Genomic DNA, 24,754 nt, shown 5'->3' on the forward strand with positions numbered 1-24,754 from the left:
TTTGGCCGTAATTGGAGCCGTTATTCATTGACTCCAATGAATAGCAGCGCTAATTACGTCCGTAATGGACGTTCAAGCGCCTGCACATGCCGTTACGGCTGAAATTACGGGGATGTTTTCAGGCTGAAACATCCCCGTAATTTCAGCCGTAACGGATGCCCTCGTGTGAACATACCCTTCAAATGAATGGGCAGATGTTTTCCGACGTATTGTAGCCCTATTTTCAGGCGTAAAACGAGGCATAATACGCCTCGTTTACGCCTGAAAATAGGTAGTGTGAACCCAGCCTTAGACTAGGACTCCACAGCGGCATTTGGTTGATGGATTGCAATCCATCCCTTGCCACTATGATGGAAATATTGGCAGGGGACTTGTGACAAGAATTCCAACATGTTCGCCGATTGAGCAACTTTTTCTCTCAAAAGGGATGTATTGAGGTTGCATGCAATTTTGTAAATACTGTAATTTTATTACGACTCGCAGGTGACCTTATGATGCTATGGAGCCCTCGTCTTATGGAAGAACTATGGGGGCACTGGATAGGGTTATGTGAAAACTGCTGTAGCGTGTACGGAGACAATGCCTGGGGTATAGAGAGGGTATGTGTATATATATATATATATATTTACTAAGTGTATAAGATGCCACAACAAGCAGCTCCACACTGTTTGTATCATGCCATCCAGGCTAGGTGCCCAGTGCTGCGCTCTGTCTCAGCATGTACCCGGGTAACAGCTCAGAGTTGTAGGTTGCAGGAGCAGCTCCAGACTCCGCCCCTCTCAGCTGTGCCCTCGCGTCACCTCCTCCCCGCAGGTCTCTCTCTTTCTCAGTCTACAGCTCCTCCTACTCGCTGCTCATTTGCATACGTGTTGACGCGAAGGGGCGGGACTTGAGTGGCTCCCGGAGCAGACAATGAAAGTCCCGGACCGCTAGCCGGGGAAGTGTCCATGTGATTGGTGTCTGTGGTCGGCTGGCGGGGACACTATCGGGTTATGTCAGTGTCTACGGGCCCTTCAGCCAGACACCATGGAGCCCGTACAACAATCTTCACCCCCAGTGCTATGCTCGGTGCTGTCGGTGAAAAGTCACAGCTGCGAGGTGACCCTAGATCCCGGCCGGGCGCTGTTGTCCTGGACAGAAGTGAGGCCGCGGCTGGGCAGGGATAGAAGCCGAGCTGGTGAGTGGCAGGAGCGGAGACCTGGGGTAATTGTTACAGGATCACATATTGGTGGTGTTGGCAGACGTGCCAGTCAGCTGGTATCATATGGGTACCCTTGTCATTGGGCAATGTATGGTGCAGATGCATCTGTTGTCTTCCTGGGTACTTGGTAAACATGTCTGTACAAGGGTAGATCACACATTTATAGCAGGTATTGGTTGTGGGCCGTGCGTTTATGTGCAGTGTGCCACCTATGACCCAAGGCTGGGTATATACACAATATGGATAATCTAATATTGTGTGCTCCAGACCATTGTACACAACTGTGCCCTTTCTGTTGGCACCCTCAGGCAACCATGTGTCCCTTTCAGCCTTGTTTGGGTTTACTGTCATTAGATACAGCACATTGTGCGACCGGCCTGGCACTTGTTGGCATAGCTTCTGTAGGCATCTTCTTTAGACAACTTGGTAGAACGTTCTGTACTTTTCCATTCTAATATAATATGATACTGAATGCCTGATTTCTGGACATGCTGTGCCTACAATGTTGGTTTGTGTAATTGTAACCCGTGTGGTGCAGTGGGTGCGTATGCCCCCTGCATGTTGCTCCTTATTGTTATACTATGATGACACCAGGGATAGCCGATCATTACGTCAGCTTGGCACCAAGGCCTTAGAACTGACAAGTTAATCATATTGCTTGGTACGGATCAAGGGACAGGCGTTGGCACTACAACCAGGGCCAGCCTATGGTTGGATGGCGCCTTGTGCGGGACTCTCTATTGCTGCCCCCTACACAAACCAAAAATTAACCACATATATAGCCACGCACATACATACTGTACACACAGACAGATATTTAGACATACAGGTGAATATACATACACAATCTGGACTATATACATACAGGTAAATATATAGACCTGCGCACAACAGACAGGAACATCTACAAATACATAAAAGGCGCATATATATATATATATATATATATATATATATATATATAATATAAATACACATTCCCAAACAGACCCATATATACCCAGTAGAGATAATGTCATACATTTGACGTGTAACACCACAGATAAGTGATAACTCTGAGTACAGATAATGTAGTAGATAACTATACCCACAGACACATATAAACATATGCACGGAGGTGTATATAAGGGGCAGCAGGGTATATAGGGGGCAGCACAGATATCTTTTTTGTTTTATCTGTTTTACTTTAATATTGAACACACCCTTTTACAAAGATATAGATACTCACGATCTCTCCTTGCTAACCGGATCACAGGCTTCGTGCAGGACGGGCTGTGGGCGGAGCTTCCTCCTCTTCTCTTGCTCCTCGGCTCTTATTTGCTCCATGTGTTTAACTAAAAGCAGAGCATGGAGTGGAGGCAGAGCCCAGTGGTGCCCTCTTCATGCAGGGAGGGTGCAGAGCCCTGTGCACTTGCACAGCTCCCACACCCCTAAGGCCGGTCCTGACTACAACCACCACAATATCACACTGATGACTGCTTGGTTGGTAGTTGGTTGTAAGGCTGCGTTCACATCTGTGTCGGGATTCCATCTGATCCATTTTGATACAATTTTCAGTGTTTTTTTTTTCATGGGTCCGTTTGAAGCGTCAAAAACCCAGAAACTTTTGTTCAGTTTGTATCAGTTTGAAATCCATTTTGCAGTTTTTTTTTTCTTTTTTTACGCATCTTGCAGATGAGGGAGGGGATTTCCAAACTCTTTTCTGGTCACTAGACCGTGCCCAGCACATGGGCACAACATTTTGACAGATCTTTCAGACGGAATGAATGACAGATACAAACTTAAGACATTCCGTTTGTATCCGTCATCTATTGACTCCCATGTTAAAAAGAAAGCTAGTACAGAAATCTCCGTTCCATCAAGTTTCCATTTTTTTGGAGGGGAAAAAATAGCTTTGCAGTTACAGAAAAGAAAAAAGCGGAAATCCCGAAGCGAATCCAGCCTAAAATTATTAAATGTATCATTTATTTGGCTTCTGTTGTATCTTTAATGTCACTTGACGCCGCCTGTTATGTTTCAATGTGGTTCATGAGCTAAGAAAAATGTTGTGGATCTTTGTATACCATGGCGTACGTCACCTATAGACCTTTATGTTAAAAAAATGACACCATGCGTTATATTTAATTTTATTTATTTTTTATATATGCGTTTCTGTTGTATGGGATAGCATAGTCTACTACGCTAATCCATACCTAAAAAATGTAGGTGTGACGACAAAAGAACGCTTTTTTTTTTGGCCTCCGTCAGGCTAACTGAGCCCTATGTACACGTTTAGACGTCGGAGAGCTTTCCTGATGTACACGCTAAACGTAGGGGAAAATGCCGCAATAAGGAGAGGCACAAGGTCCACAGCATAACTGGCTAGTATAGTAGGGCAGACTGCAAGCGGTGCTTCGCTTTTATAAGTGGTGCTCATATAACTGAGCTGTAAGTTACACAACTTTGTACTTCCATTCTCCCATTACAGCAGAGCGGCGGACTGAAGAGCTCAGAACGTGTGTAATAGGAGCACAGCAATGACTTTTGTACTGAAATTCCGCAGCATTTACATTAGCAGCAAAGTGAATGAGATTTAAAAAATCTCATGCCGACGCTGCCGACTGAAAATGCAGCGAAAACGTTCATAAATTGACCTGCGGTGCGGATTCCGCATCATGTCAATTTATACTGCGTTTTCGTTGCTTTCCTGTTGCGGGTTTTCCCTATTAAATTCGATGGGGATGTAAACCCTACAATAAATAACCAAGTGTTGCAACTTCTGAGGTGGAAACGCTGTGATTCCACTACAAAAATCACAACTCAGAAAAAAAAAAAAAATGTAATCTTTTTTTTGTTTAAAAGGAATTAAAAAGCTATTAACACCCGGGCGTTGTCATAGCGACACTTTCTTCTGTTCTTTCAGGCCGGTGTCCCGGGATGACATTTCATCCCATGTGACCTCTGCAGCCATTCACAGGCTGCAGTGGTCACATGGGCTGCAGCATTATCCCATGAGGCCGAACTGCACGGACAACGGAGGGACGCGTCGCCGTAACTGCAGCCCAGGGTAATGCATAAATATATATATATTTTTTTTAAGCGCTGCTTTCCGTAGCGGAAATTCCGCACAAACCACTACACCTAAATGTGATGCGGTTTTTCAGACTGAATGTGCTGCGGGTTCTAGGTAGGACATGCTGTGTAGTTTTACACAGCGTATGCGACCTGTGGGAACCTGGCATAAGCGTATGTGCACTTGTCATTTTCTGCCGAGTAGAAAAAATCTGATTCGGAGGCAGATTTTGAACTGCCTGCACCTATTTTCATGCTATTTTTAGTCCGCGGCTATTTAGGGATGTCACGATACCAGAATTTGGACTTCTATACCGATACTTTGTGTAGTATTTCCATTTTTGATACCAAGACGATACTTTTCCAACAGTAATAAAAAATAAAAATAAAAAGTTCTTCCATTTTCTGATGTGAGGCACGTGGTGTGATGAATTTTGAATGTGCCTCACATTAATAGTAATTAACCCCATCATGTTTCTCAGTCATAATGGGTTAATGTGTAAGGTACATGATGGGGTTAATTACTATTAATGTGAGGAACATGGAGGTTAAATTCATCCCACTTCGTGCCTCACAAGTGAAAGAAAGCAGTTTTTATTTGATTTTTTTTACAGCGTACACATCATAAATGACGCAAAAAAATTTGTTGTGCAGATTATTACGGCCGCGCCAATAACGAATGCATATATTTTATGTATTGAGACTTATTTTTTTAAATTTAACATTACTTTGTTTTTACTTTTTTATTTTTAAACTTTAATGTACTGGCATATATTTATATGCCAGTACATTAGCTTGTGTATGGAAACATGGTAAGACAGCCCTGGGGTCCTTCAATGGACCCTGGGCTGTCTGCCCAAATATGGTATGTCCCTCAATCGCGTCACAGGGATTCCCTGTGACGCGATCCAAGCGGCATCCCCCCCTTTCTCATTTTCCCCTGAATGCTGCAGTGGTGGTCAGCTTTGATCTCAGCATTCAGGAGAATAGCGGCTGTGTACTATGTGCACGCGGTCAGCATAAGGTGATGCGGCCGGCGCTGCACTGAGTGGCAGGCAGTGAAGACAACATGGGGGTGTTTTGCAGTGCGTCCGCAACGTTCAGTCTTCAGTGCCGCCGCTCATTAGTGCGACGCTGGTCGCATCATATCGTGCTGACCGCGCGTGCACACTTGTCAGGACTCACAGCCATTGCCCCGCTCCTATCACACAGCCGTAGCCTCGCTCTCATACATTCATGTGTTACTATACTGAGCTGTGTGGCTGCACAGCTTAGTATCGAAATACATGAAATAACGGTATTGAACTGTTTGAGGGTGCACGGCGTCTAAACAATTTCGACGTTTCGCTGCTTCGTGCATCCCCACGGCTATTAGGGTATGTTCACACTCTGTGTTTTCAGGCGTATTTCGGGAGCGTAAACCCCCCGAAATACGCCTGAAAAAAATGGTAGCTAAACGCCTACAAACATCTGCCCATTGAATTCAATGGGAAAAATGGCGTTTAGTTCAGATGTTAAAAAACGGTGTGTGAACTAGGCTTAATACGTCCTACTAGTAATGCATGGAACAATTAGGGCTTGGCCATATGTTACGGAATTGCTGCGTATTTTCCGTCCGGAATTGCGGACGGAAAATACGCAGTGGAATACAGTAGCAGCAAAGTGAGTGTGTCTTATCAATTGTCATCCACACGCTGCGGAAAAATTCAGTCCACAAATTCACCTCCGGTGCATAATATTAGTTTTGCAGCATGTTAATTATTGCTGTGGTAAGCGGACTGATTTCCTGCGCTTTCCTGATGTACTGCATAATTTGCTGTGGAAACGCTGCAGAATCTCTTATAGGGGGTGGAAATGACATCACAGGAAGAAGTAATATCACCATCACAAAGTCATTTTCCATGGTAAAAAACGCATGAAATGGTCTGGGTTTTCTGCATCGGATTGTCTGCTAGTTGATGCGTAAATGCTAAGGAAATATTCCACAGCAAATCCGTTACGTGTGGACAAGCCCTTAGCGTGCCATCTTCCTTTTACTTTTTTTTCTATCTTGTCACGCTTTTTTTTTTTTTTTTTTCCCCTATTTAAATTTCCAGTTTTCCTCTTTCCTGCCCTTTTTAGGCCTGTTCACATTAGCGTCGGACTTCCATCCATGGGTTCCGTTTGACCTTTCCGTTGGAGGAACCGATGAATGGAAAGCCAAACAAAAACAATAGCTTCCGTTTGCATTACAGTTGATTTCAATGGTAATTCTTCCGTTCCATTTGTTTCCGTTCTGTAAGGTTTCCGTTCTTTTGTGGAAACTATAGCATAGTCGACTATGCTATTGTTTCCGTGAAAAAACGGAAACCTTACGGAACGAAAACAAATGGAAACCAACTGCAACGGAAGAATTGCCATTGAAATCAAATTTGAAGAAAATGTCAAAAGACTATTTTTCAAGGTCCAGTTCTGTTCTGAAGTGGCTTTGAGGGCCTTACGAACTAGATAGACCCCATAAATCACCCCATTTTGAAAACTGCACCCCTCAAAGTATTCCAAACAGCATTCAGAAAGTTTCTTAACCCTTTAGGCGTTTCACAGGAATTAAAGCAAAGTAGAGGGGAAATTGACAAATTTTTTTCCCCGAAATTTATTTGTAATAAATTTTTTCCTGTAACACAGAAGGTTTTACCAGAAAAACGCAACTCCATAATTATTGCCCAGATTCTGCAGTTTGAAGAGGTCTTGTGGTGCCAAAACAGTGGAAACTCCCTATAAGGCCTCATGCACACGACCGTAAAAACTCCCGTAATTACGGGCACATAGACTTCTATTGGCCACGGGTACCTCCCCGTATGCTTACGGGAAGGTGCCCGTGCCGTTGAAAAAGATAGAACATGTCCTATTTCAGGCCGTAATTACTGCACGGGCAGCCAATAGAAGTCTATGGGGCTCCCGTAATTATGGGTGACTACGTGTGTGCACCCATAATTACGGGAGCGTTGCTAGGCGACGTCAGTAAATAGTCACTGTCCAGGCTGTTGAAAGAGTTAAACGATCGGCAGTAACTGTTTCAGCACCCTGGACAGTGGCTACCGATCACAATAAAGATTAAGCTGTAAAAAAAAAGACATTCATACTTACCCAGAACTCCCTGCTTCTTCCTCCAGTCCGGCCTCCTGGGATGACGTTACAGCCCATGTGACCGCTGCAGCCATTCACTGGCTGCAGTGGTCACATGGACTGCCGCGTCATCCAGGGAGGTTGGACTGGATGTCAAGAGAGGGACGCGTCACTAAGACAACGGCCGGGTAAGTGTGAATTTCTTTTACTTTTATTACGGAAAGGGCTGTCCCTTCTCTCTATCCTGCACTGACAGAGAGAAGGGCTGCCGATTTAGTGCAGTGAAATTTTGCAGCCAAAAACGTGCCCGTAAATACGGGTGGAATACGGGTGACACCGCACCTGTATTTACGGGCACGGGTCCGTAAATACTGGTGCAATACGGGTCGAATACGTGTGACCAAGGACCCGTATTTATGCCAGTATTTACGGGTGGACAAAAATACTGTCGTGTGCATGGGGCCTAAGTGACACGTTTTTGGAAACTACAAGCCTCAAGGAATTTATCTAGGGGTATAGTTAGCAGGTCTTTTGCTATATTTATTGGAGTTTGTCTGTGAAGATGAAAATCTACTTTTTTTTCAGACAAAATATAAAAATGTTAAATTTTTACAAGGAATAAAGAATAAGAAGCACCGAAAACTTGTAACGCTATTTCTCCCGATTACAGCAATACCCCATACGTGGTAATAAACTGCTGTTTGGACCCACTGCAGAGCTCAGAAGGGAAGGAGCACCATTTCGATTTTGGAGCGCAGATTTTTCTGGAATGGCTTTCAGTGTCGTGTCGCGTTTGCAACGCCCTGGAGGGACCAAAACAGTGGAAACCCCCCAAAAGTGACCCCATTTTGTAAACTACTCCCTTCAAGGAATTTTTCTAAGGGTATAGTTAGAATTTTGACCCCACAGTTTTTTTTGTTGTTGAATTTAGTGGAATTAGACCGTGAAAATGAAAATCTCTTTTTCTGAATTTGTCCTGATTTATGGCGATATGCCATATGTGGTAATAAACTGCTGTTTGGACCCAGGGCAGGACGCTGAAGGAGCAATATTTAGCTTTTCGACTACGCTATAGCTTCTGACAAAACGACGGATCCGGTGCACAACAGAGACAAACGGAAACCATGGGCACCGGATCCGTCACCATTGAAATCAATGGTGATGGAAACGGAAACCCCTGGTTTCAGTCTTTGTCAGTGTGTGTCTGTTCAGGGTCCCGTTCTGACGGAAAGCTTAGACGGAATGTCAAAACGGGACCCCAAAGCAGATGTGAACAGAGCCTAAGCTACAAATCTCTCCTTTTCTCCCAAAGGGACATTTTGGGTAAGCCTGGAATTACCTATCCGCTTCTGGCTTGGTCTTAAGAAAAGCTGTGACAAAAACTGCATGTGTGATTCCAGCCTAAGGCCAGGAAAACACTCACTCACTCACTCACACGGCAATTTTTATTTCCGTTTTTGGCTCTGACATGGACACAAAAGAAAGGAGATGCATCAGTCTTTTCGTTATACCTTTCCTTCCTTTTCGATCCACTTCTGGCTTTGAGCTAAAACTTCATCAAAAGTGCGTGTGTGCGTGCGTGCTCGTGATCCTGGCCTTTATAGGGGTTTTTCATATTGATGACCTATACACATCGGTATATGACCAGTGGGGGTCGGACACCGCAACGATCAGCTGTGCCCGGTTCCGGAAGCTGTTCAGTGTTCCGTGCCAAAAACAGATTTCCCCCACCGATCATATACTGATGACGATCCTGTGGATACATAATCAGTATGAAAACCCGCCCCATGCCTGGACAAACTCTTTAACCCCTTAATGACCGGGCATGTTTGTACCTTAATGACCAAGCCAGATTTGTCAAATCTGGTATGTCTGACTTTATCAGAGAATAAATCTGTGAAAGTTTTAAATATCCAAGTAATTCTGACATTGTTTTTTAGTCACATGTTGTACTTTATTTTAGTGTTAAACGTAGACTGATACCATTTGCGGAAATTAATTAAAAAATAGAAAAATTGAAGAAATTTTGTAAAAATTACCATTTTCCCCTATTTTTAACTGCAATATGTCACATATGTACACACATACTGTACAATTTTTTTTAATTAAATATATATTTCTATCTCTTTACTCTATTTTGGCAGCACTTTTGAAAAAATAAAATACATTTTCAGCAATTTAGAGGACTTACAAATTGAATAATAATTTTATAAATTTTGAAGTACATCTTGTTTTCCTGTACCAAGCCAGGTTTTCAGAGGCTCATAGGTCTCAGAGTGATGGAAACCCCCACAAATGACCCCATTTAGAAAACTAGACCCCATAAGGTATTTACCTAAGGGTATAGTAAGTATTTTGACCCCACAGTTTTTTGCTAAATTTAATACATAGCAGGTGAAAAAAAAAAATTCACCTTTTTTTCATAAAAGTATCAGTTTGAAGACCAATTTCTTTGTAAAGCGACCATAAGAATGAAGAAACACACCACAAAATCTATCACCCTGTTTCTCCTGTTTTCAAAAATACCCACATTGTGGCCCCAATGCGCTGCCTAGACACACGGCAGGACCCAAAAGGAAGGGAGCACCCGGAGGCTTTCAGGACTCATATTTTGCTTGAAAATGTTTTAGGCCCCACTGTATATTTGGAGAGGCTTTGAGCTGCCAGAACGATAGAAACTCCCCATAAACGACCCCATTTCGAAAACTAGACCCCTTAAGGTATTTATCTAGGGGTGTAGTGAATATTTTGACCACACAGGTTTTTCGCTAAATATATTGGAATTAGTCTTTAAAAATGAAAATGTACTTTTTTTCTGAAACATAGAAATTTTTATTATTTACAAGGAATAACGAAGGAAATGCACCGCAATATTTGTAAAGCAATGTCTTCCGATTACGACAATGCCCCATATGTGGTATTAAACTGCTGTTTGGACCCACAGGAGGGCTCAGAAGGGAAGGAGCGCCATTTGGATTTATGATTTTTCTGGAATGGTTTTCGGTGCCATGTCGCATTTGCAATGCACTGGAGGGACCAAAACAGTGGAAACCCACCAAAAGAGACCCCATTTTGGAAAAACCTTCAAGGAATTTTTCTAGGGGTATAGTGCGCATTTACACCCCACGGGTCTTTTGCAGAGTTTATTAGAATTAGGGCGCGAAAATTAATATCAAAATTTTTTCCACTAAAATGTTGCATTTTCTCATTTTCACAAGGGATAAAGGAGGCAAAAAACAACCATTTTTTATAAAGCAATTTCTCCCGAGTACGGAAATACCCCACATGGGGTCATACGTTTTTTCATTAGAAATGAATTAACCCTTTCAGGACTGATCCATTTTTTGCTTTCATATTTTAGATTTTCACTCCCCGCTTTCCAAGAGCCATAACTTTTTTTTATTTTTCCATCAATAGAGCGGTGTGAGGGCTTATTTCTTGCGGGAAGGGCTGCAGTTTTTATTGGTACCATTTTTTGGTACATAAAAAGTGATTCAAAAGTTGTATTACATTTTTTTTTTTTTTAGAGCGAAGTTGACAAAAAAAAAAAACTGCGATTTTGGCGGTTTCAATTATTATTTTTTTTTTAAGGTGTGCACTGTGCAAATTAAATATTGGTATATTGTAATAGTTCGGACTTTTACGGACGTAGCGATACCAATTTTGTTCATTTTTTTACATTACTTTAGAAGAAAAATGCGAAAAGGTGTTTTGTTTTTTTAACTTTAAAAAAAAAAATTCTCACTACTAATAACTATAATTCTTCTACACATTTTATTAATCAATCCCCTTAGGGGACTTGATCCAGCGATCATTGGATCACTGGTACAATACACTGCAATACTAATGTATTGTAGTATATTGTTATTCTTACAGGCTTCTGTAACAGAGCGATCGCTGTACCTGTCCGTTAGTACCGAGGGGGCCTGCTGTAATACACAGCCGACACCCGCAGCGTATGGAGCGGGCTCAGCACGTGAGCCAGCTCCATACATCAACCGCCGCACCATGACGGGCAATTAAGTCATAGTGCGCAAAGGGGTTAATGCGCAGCGGATGGTTCAAAGTGAAAATTGCAATTTTCCACTGATACGCCATTTTAGTGCATAATATGTTGTGCCCAGTTTGTGCCACAGAAGACAAATACCTCATAAAACGTTAAGCGGGTTCTCTCGGGTATGGCGACGCCATATGTGTGGGCGCAAACTGCTGCTTGGGCACGCTGCAGACCTCAGAAGGGAAGGAGCGCCATTTTGCTTTTGGAGCGCAGATTTTGCTTGGTAGGTTTCTGTTTTGGGTTTCGCTGGTATTTCAGTTTATAATGTGGGGGGCATGTGTAATCTGTGCGGAGAACATCAGGGCATAATAAGAGGGTATAATAATGGGGTAAATAAATAATATTTCATAGATATGTGCCCGGTGTCGCACTGATAAATGGCGCCCGATCTTATCCACTTTTGGACACTCTGCACATTTTGCATCGCCATATTCTGAGAGCCAGAACTTTTTTATTTTTTCACCACCGGATTTGTTGCGGGACAATCTTTAGTTTTCATTGGTACCATTTTGGGGTACATGCGATTTTTTTTTTTTTTTTTTTTTTTTTTTTTTTTTTTTTTTTATCACTTTTTCCCGCACTTTCCCTTATCCATACGACAAATGGTGAACACCGGTTCAGAAGCTGAGTCGGTGCCATCATCGCCGGATGACAGCAGTGTATTACAGCTGACATCCAGCTGTAATGGCGGGTACCGAAATTAGCTTCGATCCCCGCCATTAACCCCTTAAATGCAGGGATCAAAAGCGATCGCTGCGTTTAAGTTGTTTGCAGCTCATCGGAACCCCAGCAATGAAATTGCTGGCATTCCGGTGGCTGCGATGGCAACCAGGGGCCTAATACTGGCCTCCCGGTCTGCCTAGCACAGAAAACCTTCCAGGCCCCGCCCGGAGGCAGAGCCTGAAAGGCTTCCGAACCCGACGGAAAGATGAAACCGGCTCAGGAGCTGAGCCAGCGTTACCAGCGGTGGATGTCCGCTGTATGTTACAGCTGACATCCACCTGTAACAGCTGGTACCGAAGCTAGCTCCGATTCCTGCCATTAACTCCTTAGATGCAGCGATCTCTGCATCTTAGAGGTTGCTAGCAGATCGGCAGCACTCCGTGGAATGTCTATTCACTGTCTAAACACTTCAGTATAGTTAATGTGTTAGTATAAGGGTATGTTCACACGGCCAAATTTCAGACGTATACGAGGCGTATTTTGCCTCGTTTTACGTCTGGAAATACGTCTCAAATACGTCGGCAAACATCTGCCCATTCATTTGAATGGGTTTGCCGACATACTGTGCAGACGACCTGTTATTTACGCGTCATCGTTTGACAGCTGTCAAACGACGACGCGTAAAAATACAGCCTCGTCAAAAGAAGTGCAGGACACTTCTTTGGACGTTTTTGGAGCTGTTTTCTCATAGACTTCAATGAAAACAGCTCCAAAAACGGACGTAAAAAGCGCCGCGAAAACGGCGTGAAAACGGCGTGAAAACGCCGCAAAAAATGCGAGTTGGTAAAAAAACGTCTGAAAAGCAGGGTCTGTTTTCCCTTGAAAACAGCTCTGGATTTTCAGACGTTTTTGTTGACTACGTGTGAACATACACTCAGACAGCACATAAGGATCTAGCAGGATCCCTATGCGCTGAGTAAATGAATGGAGAGAAGTGTATGACGCTGATTGGTCAGCGTCATACACTCCCCTGTACAACGCCCACTTGGTCTAAAGTAAAAATACGCCCACTTGGGCATTAAGCAACTCATTAGCATAAATCTAAAATCGCTAATAAAGTGGTAAAAATAGATCGTTTTTTTTTAAATAAAAAGCATTACTGTCACCTACATTATAGCGCCCATCTCCTTATGTAGGAGATAGGGCACTTATAATGTGGTGACAGAGCCTCTTTAAATAGAGAAAAATGCAAATTTTGCCAGTAACATAAAGTCCAATGTGTCACGAGAAAACAGTCTCAGAATCGCTTGGATAGGTAAAAACATTCTGAAGTTATTACCACAAAGTGAAACATGTCCGATTTGAAAAATGAGGCTCTGTCAGGAAGGTAAAAAGTGGCCAAAGAGGGAAGGGGTTAATAATAAAAATACATTGTAATAGTAAAAAAAAACTAAAAATAAATAAATCTTCAAAGGTTTACATAGCCTTTAAGGCCCAAAAAGGCCTGGTTGTTAAGGGGTAAACAATAATAATGGTAGCTAATAATTCTAGTCTCTAAAGAGTGTTGAAAATCTAGATTCAGCTCTGTCCTCAGTATCGCATCTGTTTTTCACAGGGGCTGTTCTGTGTGTTTCGTGGCTTCCCTAGAAGACATCCCATCCAGGATACAACACTGATGACATACGAGTGCTATATGACCCGTGATGACAGGCGTGTTGAGGAACTTCTATCCTCGTGGGAAACTAGTCTAAGCTTGGGTTTTATTTATGATGAGGACTTTACCTAAAAGGACGCATGATAGACTCGGTCACCCAATTTTCAGAGCATTTGGCTCTCTGTCACCCCCATAAGTCCGTACTTGATCTAGAATGGTAATAAGCCATTTTATCCTTGATCTCCGTTTTTTTCTGATCACTGACACTGCTTACAAAATGCTATTTGGAGGTTGACCTTAACGTACAGTAGCTCGGTCAGCAGCATCGGCAAAGAGGTCCCAGGACTTTGCAGTATAATGTTGTCCTCAATGATGTATATGTCCTCCTGCCTTTCCTTTGAGGTCAATGTTCCCCACAGTTGTGAATATATAGCAGGATGATTTCTTTATCTGTAAACTCTGACCTTTGCTTGAACCCATATTGATCAGGCTGATTGATACAGGCCGGATGTACCATTTCCTTACAAGTATTCTGTTAAATCAACTGTCTAGAAAAATGCAAGTAAAATGTCCCTAGTGTCAGATGAGCATAAAGCGTCGAGGCGGTCCATAGAAATAAATATCCCGTAGTTCCGTTAATGATAAACACATTAGAATTTCATTCCGGTTTTATTATATCTGTAAAAATACAGCAAAATGTAGATTTCTGTGTCTGTAAGGTAACATTTTCCAGGGGTGTGCGCGCGGCGTATCGGAGGTGTTTAGTGCAGTGGGATGGGACTTGGCCATTATGACTTCATGAAGAATCAAATCTGTAGATGTTCAGAGATTGTTCCGTTCAGCAGTCCATACAAACTGGTCCCCGCTCGTATTTAAGGCATGTTTATTTTTTAAATTGTTCCCATCAGGTTTGCTTGTTCCCATAGCAACTGTGGTCCCTGGAGATGCCTGGGAAGTGTAGAAGCGATGTTTGCATGAGCTGCGCTCGGCCCTCCTAGGGTGGCCAAATGTCTATAAATTAGCATTCCCATAGTTGTTTGTTTGCATTAGTTTCTTGTGAAAGTCTGTCTATCTGCTGGGATCAAGAATGGGAGCGCTACTCCGGATAATTCTGTAAAGTGATAAGAACGCCATCTGGTGAAACGCGGCACATCCAGCCCCGGCTATGAGCTGCTGATGGGTACACCGGCTTTGTCTGTTCATACTGGCAACTCCGGTGCTTTAACCCTGTCATATCCATTTATAGGGGCTGTTTTGTAAAATAACAATAACGTGCGCGTGTTAAATCAAATAAACACGTGGAGAACAATGCATCCCTTGTAATACGGTTAATCTAGCTAACCAGGCTTATGCCGATGAATTATTTAGATTTTTCTAGTCCAACTGTACCTGCAAACACACAGCAGTTTTATCTAAAGCCGCTCGCTGTACGAGAAAAAGTCAAAGGTCAGTAGTTTCTGGAACTAGAGATAAAGTAGTGATCATGGGGGTGGATTTTTTTTGTCGAGCACGTCTGACTGTTAGGCCTCATGCACACGACCGTGTTTTTGCGTCCGCAATTCCCCCGAAAATCCACGGGAGAATTGCGGCCCCATTCTTTTCTATGGGGCCGTGCACACGACCGTAGTTTTTGCGGTCCGTGCACGGCCCGGGAGCCCGGACCGCTGAAAGTACGGCCATGTCTTATTACGGTCCGGAGTTGCGGTCCGGGCTCATTGAAAACAATGGCCGCGGCCATGTGCATGTGCGGGCGACTTGCGGCTGACAGTCCGCTGACAGTCCGCAGCCGGCCGACCCGAAAATCACGGCCGTGCACACGGCTACGGTCGGGCTACGGTCGTGTGCATGAGGCCTTATATCAATGAAGAATACTGCAGTAAGGCCGGGTTCCTACGCAGCGTAAACGCTGCGGAATTTCTGCAACTTAATTGTGTGCGGAAATGCCGCAGTTTTTACAGTAGCAAAGTGGATGAGATTTAATATATCTCATGCCCACGCTGCGGAAAAAAACCGCGGCTTAAACGGTATTAAGTTGACCTGCGGTGTGGAATTTAAATCCGCAGCATAAATTTGTATGTCAAATGTCAATTTATGCTGCGTTGTTGTTGATTTCCTGTTGTGGGTCTTGCATCCCCATTGAATTCAATGGGGATGCAAAATCCGGAACAGAAAGCCAAGTGTTGCAACTTTTGCAGCGTTATCACAGCGATTTACTCCGCAAAGATCGCAAATCCGTAAAAAAAAAATCATACTTACCCAGAACGCCCCCCTCCTTCCTGCGGTCCGGGCTCCTAGTGTCACTTTGCATCCCATGTGACCGCTGCATCCAATCACAGGCTGCAGCATCACATGGCCTGCAACGTCATCGTAGGAGGCCGGAGCGGACGTCAAAGGAGGGGCTAAGTATGAGCACTTTATTACGCAGCAGAATTTCCATCTGAAATGCCTCACCACAATGTGGTGCGATTTTTCGGAAGGAAGGTGCTGCAAGTTCCAGGTCGGATACGCTGCCTAGTTTTTACACAGCATATCTTACCAGTGGGAATCCCGGCCTAACTCCCCAGGCGGAAATGGCTTCTTGCAGAGTGGATTTTCAGTGAGGTATTTCACTGTTTTTTTGCCCAAAAAACACTGCGACTTTATAGTAGATAGTAAATGATGAGAAAACCTGCATACATTTGTCGTGTTTCTTTTGCTTTTTTTTATTAGGCTTCTCTATGGAACGTCAAAAACTCCATAAAAAATGCTTTTCCAAAATGATACAGAATAAAAAACTGCTTAAACACGTGAAAAAATTGACATTTTTTTTATAGGCATTTTAAAAAGCTGAAAAAAAAAGTGTGTGAAGAAGGGCTAATTCACACAACAGATTTGATCAATTTAAAAAAATCTGTATTTTCAAGCAAAAACCAGGACTGGATCCTAAACACAGGGGAAATATATTAGAGATTTTTACTTCTTCTCTTTATTGCATCCACTCCTGATTTTGGCTTCAAAATATTGACCGGTTCACACCTGCGCTAGCCATTTAGTTTTTCTGCCCCGTCAGAGGAGCGGAACAAGGGAATAACTGGAAACACCGCTTCTGGTGCAGCACGGACCCCACCGATGGCTGGTGGAAGTTGTTGAGTTTAGTGGGTTCCGTCGGGGTATCCGCGGTTTTGACGGAAACTGTAGCGCAGGTAGTAAAATATACTGGGGTACATTACTATTCAAAATGTGTCAGAATTCTTACTGAAATTAAGACTGAGTTCTGGCGTACGTGCCATGCCCCACGTTTATTAGCAGTTTTAGTCACTTTTTGGCACGCTCGACAAGGGGACAGGGCTTAAAGGGTGTGTGGTTTAAAGAGGCTCTGTCACCACATTAGAAGTGCACTATCGGCGGCGCTGTAATGTAGATTACAGCAGTGTTTTATATTTAGAAAAACTATAAGTTTTGACTTAGTTATGACCCATATTAGCTTTATGCTAATGAGTTTCTTAATGAACAAATGGGCGTATTTTACATTTTGGGCAAGTGGGCGTTGTACAGAGGAATGTATGACGCTGACCAATCAGTGACCAATCAGCGTCATACACTTCTCTCCATTCATTTACACAGCACATATCGATATAGCAGCCACATAAACACACTATAACGTTACTGCAGTGTCCTGACAATGAATATACATTACCTCCAGCCAGGACGTGATTTGTATTCAGAATCCTGTCACTTCTGTATAGTCTCTGTGATATTTACAACAAGACAAGCGTAATCTCGTTTGAAGTGACAGGTTACGTCGTAATCTCGCGACATTACTTTTGCCTTGCTGTAAATATCACACAGACGCTACAGAAGTATCAGGATTCTGAATAGACATCACGTCCTGGCTGGAGGTAATGTATATTCACTGTCAGGACACAACAGTAACGTTCTAGTGTGTTTATGTGGCTGCACATAGCGATAAAGCTATATCACTCTGTGCTGTGTAAATGAATGGAGAGAAGTGTATGACGCTGATTGGTCACTGATTGGTCAGCGTCATACACTCCTGTACAACGCCCACTTGGTCAAAAAGTAAAACGTGCCCAGTTGTCCATTAAGAAACTCATTAGCATAAAGCTAAAATAGGTCATAACTCTGTCAAAATGATTGTTTTTCTAAATAAAAAACACTGCTGTAATCTACATTACAGCGCCGATCACATCATGTACAATATAGGGCACTTATAATGTGGTGACAGAGCCTCTTTAAGTGAAGGAGGATAAACTTCAATATCAGACAAAGCAAATGTACAATGGTGTTGAGATTTCTGGAAAAAAGCAGACCCTATTTTGTAAACTCCTACAACCGCCTTAGCCTTTTATAGGACAAACCGTAAACTGAGTAATGTGTATATGTGCAATGCAGGCAGTTTTCAATGTATTCTGCAGAATGCATCCTGTTTGCATACCGCAGACTGCTGTAAACTGAATCCTATTGTCTGCTCATGGGAAACGTTGCAGAATGTGACCCCCCCCCCCCCACCATTGTGTATCTTGGATTTGTCTTTTGAGAGCAGTTCCCTTAATACGTTCTATTAATTGTTAATAACTTGTGAATGATCGCTCCAACGGTTGAATTACTATTTAGGGTTAGTGTAATGTAACTGGGTTAGAAGGTGATCTCCATATTATCTAATAACAATGTCTAGGTTATTTCTGTGTGTCCATTTTTTACCTTCATTTTTAGAATAGATTGGAGGGGGAGGAACTGACTCATTAACTATATCTGTCTCTGGAGGACTGTATTGTTATGCAGTATTCATACATTATGGTAATGATTAATGAATAATTTACAGCAGAGACAGTGATAAATCTTACGTTGCATAGCAATTAAAACTTCCGCTTTTACTGTCAAATATTACCGTACAGTTGTAGTTTTATTACCCACTGGGTGTATTATTATGTATAAAGAAGAAAAATGCTGTAAATATGTCAGGTTTGCGAAGTTTAGTACAGTTATGGTGAATTTTCAGTGATAAGGCTATGAACCCTAAAGACTGTGTACTGCAAGTATTTCAAAATACACCATTTCATAATAGTAAAAACTGCTACATAAGCGTAAACCGTATTTCCCTGTGATATTAATGTATATGTATTGGCATAGGTCAATAGCACATATGATAACATTAAACTTTAATATTTGTTATTAGGCAAAGGTGGCAACTTCCAGGAACCTGTAGTTGCCTGTTTACTGCCTGTAGGCCCCTCACTCGCTAAAAAAGACGTCTTCGGTATTACAGTAAATATTGGACAGCTAATAGGGGGATTAAAACTGCAGCATCACTCTGTGTAGCTATGAGACGACATGCTGTGAGAGGGGAGTTTTCAGATTGGCTCAGCTCTTGCATCAAATCATGGAGAGACGGCCCCTTGGAAAGCTTGGAGAGAGAGAGATTTTAATTCATGTCCATTCAGGAGGCGATGTCTGGTCATTTTTTCGACGCTCCGGTAAAGTTACTGTGGGAGTAAGTGACAGCACAGCGTGATCTCGTGAGATCACGCTGTGCTGTGAGTAAAGCTGGACATGAATGAAGAGAAGTGTATGACGCCTTAAGTTGCTGTCCATATATGGACAGTGACGTCGGCAGCAGTAGTGGAGTCCCCGAGCAGAGCATAAGCTGATGCTCTGCCTGGGGACTCCAGCATTAGGCAGTGTGACAGCCCCTTAGGGTCATGACATTGATAATACGCCGTCACGAAAAGCACGGGAAGCAAGCCCTCAGTCACGTGTGGCCGTGTCGGCGCGTCCTCAATATTAGAAAAGCTCCAGGACTCACGGGAACAGTACACCGGGTTTGAATGGCACCATTTAGTACCGAATTTTTAATTAAAATTCATTAGTAAGTGACTTCTTTTTACATAAAAATATGAATGCAAAGCAAATATTTGGTCCCCGGATAACCCCTTTAAAGATATGTTCTTGGCTGTCTCTGTAGACTTTGAATGGAGCGATGCTATGTGAAAGCGACCTAACAGAAATAAATGGTAGCTTGAGGTTACAGATTTACCAAAACTATCCTCTTATGGATGTCTGTGACATGAGATGATGATCAACCTCATTTGATTTTTATTTACATTTTCTCCCATCTTTTAGACATGGGAGAAAATTAAACTACTCTATTAATCCACAAGTGTTTTTGTCTTTTGCTTAACTATGAGAAGGCAATTCCGTACTATGGGTCTGAAAGTTTGTGTAATTGTAAAGAAGCCGTTACTGAGAAAAGAAAATAGACAAATAAGAACATTTGCACTAGATCACTGAAACTGGTCATCCGATATAGGGAGCTGTATGGACTGATGAGTCTAAATACAGTGCATTTGGAAAGTCTTCAGACCCTTTCACTTTTCTTCTCATTTTGTTATGTTGAGGCCTTGTGCTAAAATAAAAAAAATAAAAAAATGTTTTCCCCATCATTCTGCGCTCAATATTCCATAATGACAAAGTGAAAAGAGAATTTTAGAATTTTTTGCAAATGTATTAAAAATGATAAGCTAAAATTTGCATGAACATAAGTAAACAGACCCTTTGCTATGACTCTTGAAATTTAGCTCTGGGCCTCCCATTTCTCTAGATCATCTGTGAAATGTTTCTACACCTTGATTGGAGTCCACATGTGGTAAATTCATTTGATTGGACATGATTTGGAAAGACGAACCTTGTTTATATATGGTCTCACAGCTGACAATGCATATCAGAGCAAAAACCAAGCCATGAGGAGGAAAGAACTGCCTGTAGAGCTCAGAGACCGGATTATGTGAAGGCACAGATCTCGAGAAGGGTACAAAACGAATTCTGCTGCACTGAAAGTTCCCAAGAGCATAGTGACCTCCATAGTTCTTTAATGGATGGGGTTGGGAACAACCAGGACTATTCCTAGAATTGGCCACCCCACCAAACTAAGTAATTGGGGGGAGAAAGACCTTGGTAAGAGAGGTGACCAAGAACACAATGATCACTCTGTCTGAGCTCCAAAGAGCATGTGTGCAGATGAAACGTCCAGAAGGTCCACCATCACTGCAGTACTCCACCAATCGGCTTTATGGCAGAGTGGACAGAAAGAAGCCTCTCCTCAGTAAAAGCCACATGAAAGCCTTCTTGGAGTTTGCATAAAAAGCACACAAAGGACTCTGACTTTGAGAAACTGTGGTCCGATGAAACCAAGATTGAACTTTTTGGCCTCCATTCTGGAGGAAATCCGACACTGCTCATCCCTTGCCCAATACCATCTCTACAGTAAAGCATGGTGGTGGCAGCATCATGCTGTGGGGGTGTTATTCAGTGGCTGGGACAGGAAGACTGGTCAGGGCTGAGGGAAAAATGAATGGAGCAAAGTACAAAGATATTCTTAATGAAAACCTGATCCAGAGTTCTCTGGACCTCAGACTGGGCGCCGGTTCACATTCCAACAAGACAATGACCCAAAGCACCCAGCCAAGACCACACAGGAGTGGCTTAGGGACAACTCTGTGAATGTCTTTGAGTGACCCAGCCAGAGCCCTGACTTGAACCCAATCAAACACCTCTGTAGAGACCTGAAAATGGCTGTCCACCTACAGTCCACATCCAACCTGACAGAGCTTGAGAGAATCCGCAGAGATGAATGGCAGAAAATCCCCAAATCCAGGTGTGCAAACCATGTGGCATCATACCCAAGAGGACTGGAAGATATTATCACTGCCAAAGATGCTTCAACTAATTACTTAGTAAAGGGTCTGAATATTTGTTAATGCAATATTTCAGTTTTTGATTTTCCATAAATTCGCAAAGATTACTAACCTTCTGTAATCACTTTGTCATTATGAGGTATTGAGTGCAGAATGATGGGGAAAATACGTGAATTGATATATTTTATCACAAGACCTCAACATAACAATATGTGAAAAAACTTAAAGGGTCTGAAGACTTTCCGAATGCATTGTATGAGATCCTTGAAGTAACAGAAGGCAGCATGTAGACCACCATGTCTACAATCATCAGATAAGCATGGTAGAGCACCGTTGCAAGTTCAGGGATATATAACTACCAAATTTAATACATCATATATTAACCTCTGAAGAACATATAATTGGGGAAAAGGTATATAGTCAAATAATGACTTAATGACTTGTCAACAAAGAGGCTGTGGCGTTGCTAGAACATTAGGCTGACTACCACAGAGCCCAGACCCAATGTCACTTAATGTGTTCATGATTGCTTGGCTGGTGAGCAGAAAATGCAACCAACTTTGATGGCCTCATCCACATTACTGTATGTTGACTCTGTACAAACGCCAGAGCCGAAGTACAACACCCATAGTCTTCTACACTGTACCTCTATTTGCCTCTTTTTTTTTTATATGCAGGCATATAGAGGTGGCATGCTCAATTGGACATAATTTCACTACGGTATCTGTACCAAGCACCATACATTGGCACACGGAGTGTGCCTCCATAGTATGGAGCCACAAGGACTCAGTGTGTCTTCATAAAGGCTCAATGCACATATTTGTGCTGTTTGCTCAAGTCCTAAGACTGAACTTTAGTGGTGTTTTATAAAAAGCATTAAAAATATCCTGAAATCATTAAAAGCATTAAAAATATGGCTGAAATCAAGTCTCCTAAAATAAATGGAATTTGTAATAGAAGCAAAGGGGTGACACAGGGAATACCGAAAAAAGTATATAATATGTGTTTAGCCTGGTGCCACAAGCTATCGATTTCCAGGCAGGGACTACTGGAGAAAGGTTTGCGCTTGCACGCCATTCTCTCCATTCTGTTCAATGGGACTTAGGAAAACAGCCGAGCAAGCTCCCATACAACACAATAGAGAGAGCTGCACGCAAGCTCTCACCACTAGTCCCCGCTTGGAATCTGAGTCCAGTGGCTGCCGTACCTGGCGTAACAGGGGTCATGTGGCCCCTGTTCTCGATTCTATAGGTGCAGGGTCCCGCGTCTATCAGACATTTATGGCATATCATGTGGATATGCCATAAATGTCTACGTTATAAACCCCCTTTAAGTGGTCTTCTTTCCAGGCTGAAATGAGAGGGGTTCTCCAGGATTTTTTTCCAGAAACAGCCCCATGCCTGTCTCTGATTTTGCAGTCTATTATATAAGTATGTCAGGTTTTCTTTAAATGAAAAAGCAATTCTTTAGTAACCAGGTTGTCACTTTATTATGATCATGGCCAAAATGACTTGATCTTTTATCCTTGACTTGCGCTTGAAATGTCTGGAAGAAACAAAGCTGCTGTGTAGATGAGTATACCCTCGTGCAGATGAATAGTCCAGAAAATGAAGCATAATTAGTGTTTCATACATTAATATGACAGCCCGGTAATTAGAGTGAGACCAATAATGAGCAGTAATGGAGCAGTGCAGCATAAATGTGCCGCGCTCTAGGTGACACATCCAGTATTTCCCGAAAGGGAGAGTCCACATTTTAGTTTACGTGGTATTTCTATTCTTCACATTCCAAGCTTATTGGGTGACTTTGTCCTTTCGATTTTAAAATGACGTCCTCACTCGGAAAGCTGCTTCACTATAAAAATGAGTTGTGACCTTTTCAAATGCCTCTTGTTTTTTTCCCTGTGCCCCTTTGCTTTGGGTTTAAGTGAGCTGGAATAAGCTGCATTTACTGAACACTACTTATATTAGCAGAATTGACAAACTAAAATGAATAAAAAAAATAAAATTTGAAGGTGTCCCTATGAGCGGTGGCCATGGTGTGGTAGTGTACCGCACACAGTTTTACCTAGAACGGCCCCTGTCTGCTGCGCAGGTTGTACAAGTGAAGCATTGAAAACGTGCATCACCTTTAAAAGGTGTGCGGGCGCATCTTAAAACGGCAACAATTCCTGGTAAAACCACGTAAGGTCTTGCCATCTGCTTCAAGGTTGTGAAGCTTGCTACTCCAGCACGACCGCTAAAGTACAAGTTCTAAGAGCGACCCACAAACTGTCAAATGTTCATCAATGGATTTGTCAGAGAATAACATTTTCTTGGTCACCACATTTTTATTGCCAAGTATATCATGTTTCTTTGAAGCTGTCGAATTGCACAACAGGAAATAACCCAGACACTGAAGATTTATTGGCTTTGACAGAGGGGTTATCATAGTTTGGCAGTGGGTTCATCAAGATTTGTTGGAAGGTTGACAGATCTGAAGTAAAGATGAACAAGATAAATGGCAGTGAGCAAGGTTTGTATGAGAAATGACAAGCATTTGGTGAAAAACATGACCGGAGTATTTTTAGGAATGACATCGGACTGTCCGTGATGATGCGTTTTCTATGGCATGGGCGACTTGCAGATGGAAGACGTAGTTGCTAAGGAGAGTAAAATATGTTTGTGAACTCTGTGGAAGGGGAAATATGATCAGAGTCGGAAGACGTCGTGAGATTTGACACATTTGTTGGTCATTATCTTGCTGGTAATGGTGCAGAAACTCATGGGACAGCTTCTGTGTGCCGTGTGATATGAACTAGGCCAAGTTTACTACATATCTTTCAAAATGAATCCATGTGGTTACTATAGAAAAAGGCTGTAAGAATGCAAAAGAAATGGCATATAGTAATGCTTGAAAATCTTCAATATGGAAATTCTGGAAAACTTGTCTTCTCATAGAAAAAGCTTGTTCTGATCATTTAAAGATTGCTTATTTTGTTATGCACTTCTTTCCTTTTTAGGGTATGTGCACACGACCTGTTTTCGTCCATTTTTTTGGGCCGTAAACATCCTGAAAAATCAGAAGCAGAACGCCTCCAAACATCTGTCCATTGATTTCAATGGGAAATACGGCGTTCTGTTCCGACGTGGCATGTTTTTACACCTCATTTTTTAAAAACGGCACGTAAAAAGACACCTGTAAAAAAGAAGTGCATGTCACTTCTTGAGCCGTTTTTCAGTGACTCTATAGAAAAACAGCTCCAAAAGCGCCGCGAAAGACGCGAGTGGCTTAAACGTCTGAAAATCAGGAGCTGTTTTCCTTTGAAAACAGCTCCGTATTTTCAGAAGTTT

General features: G+C 42.5%; 1 protein-coding gene across 2 annotated transcripts in view; it reads left to right on the forward strand.

Annotated features, from left to right (window-relative positions):
• The first annotated feature begins 887 nt into the window (after positions 1-887).
• CERK (ceramide kinase) overlaps positions 888-24,754 on the forward strand; it is a 97,812-nt gene continuing 73,945 nt past the window's right edge. For both annotated transcript variants that reach the window (XM_075857225.1, XM_075857226.1), the window contains exon 1: positions 888-1,177. In XM_075857225.1, the coding sequence (XP_075713340.1) occupies positions 1,027-1,177 (151 nt within the window). In that variant the 5' untranslated portion in view covers positions 888-1,026. The remainder of the gene's footprint in view (positions 1,178-24,754) is intronic.

Source organism: Rhinoderma darwinii, chromosome 3 (assembly GCF_050947455.1).
Source record: "Rhinoderma darwinii isolate aRhiDar2 chromosome 3, aRhiDar2.hap1, whole genome shotgun sequence".
Lineage (NCBI taxonomy): Eukaryota > Metazoa > Chordata > Amphibia > Anura > Rhinodermatidae > Rhinoderma > Rhinoderma darwinii.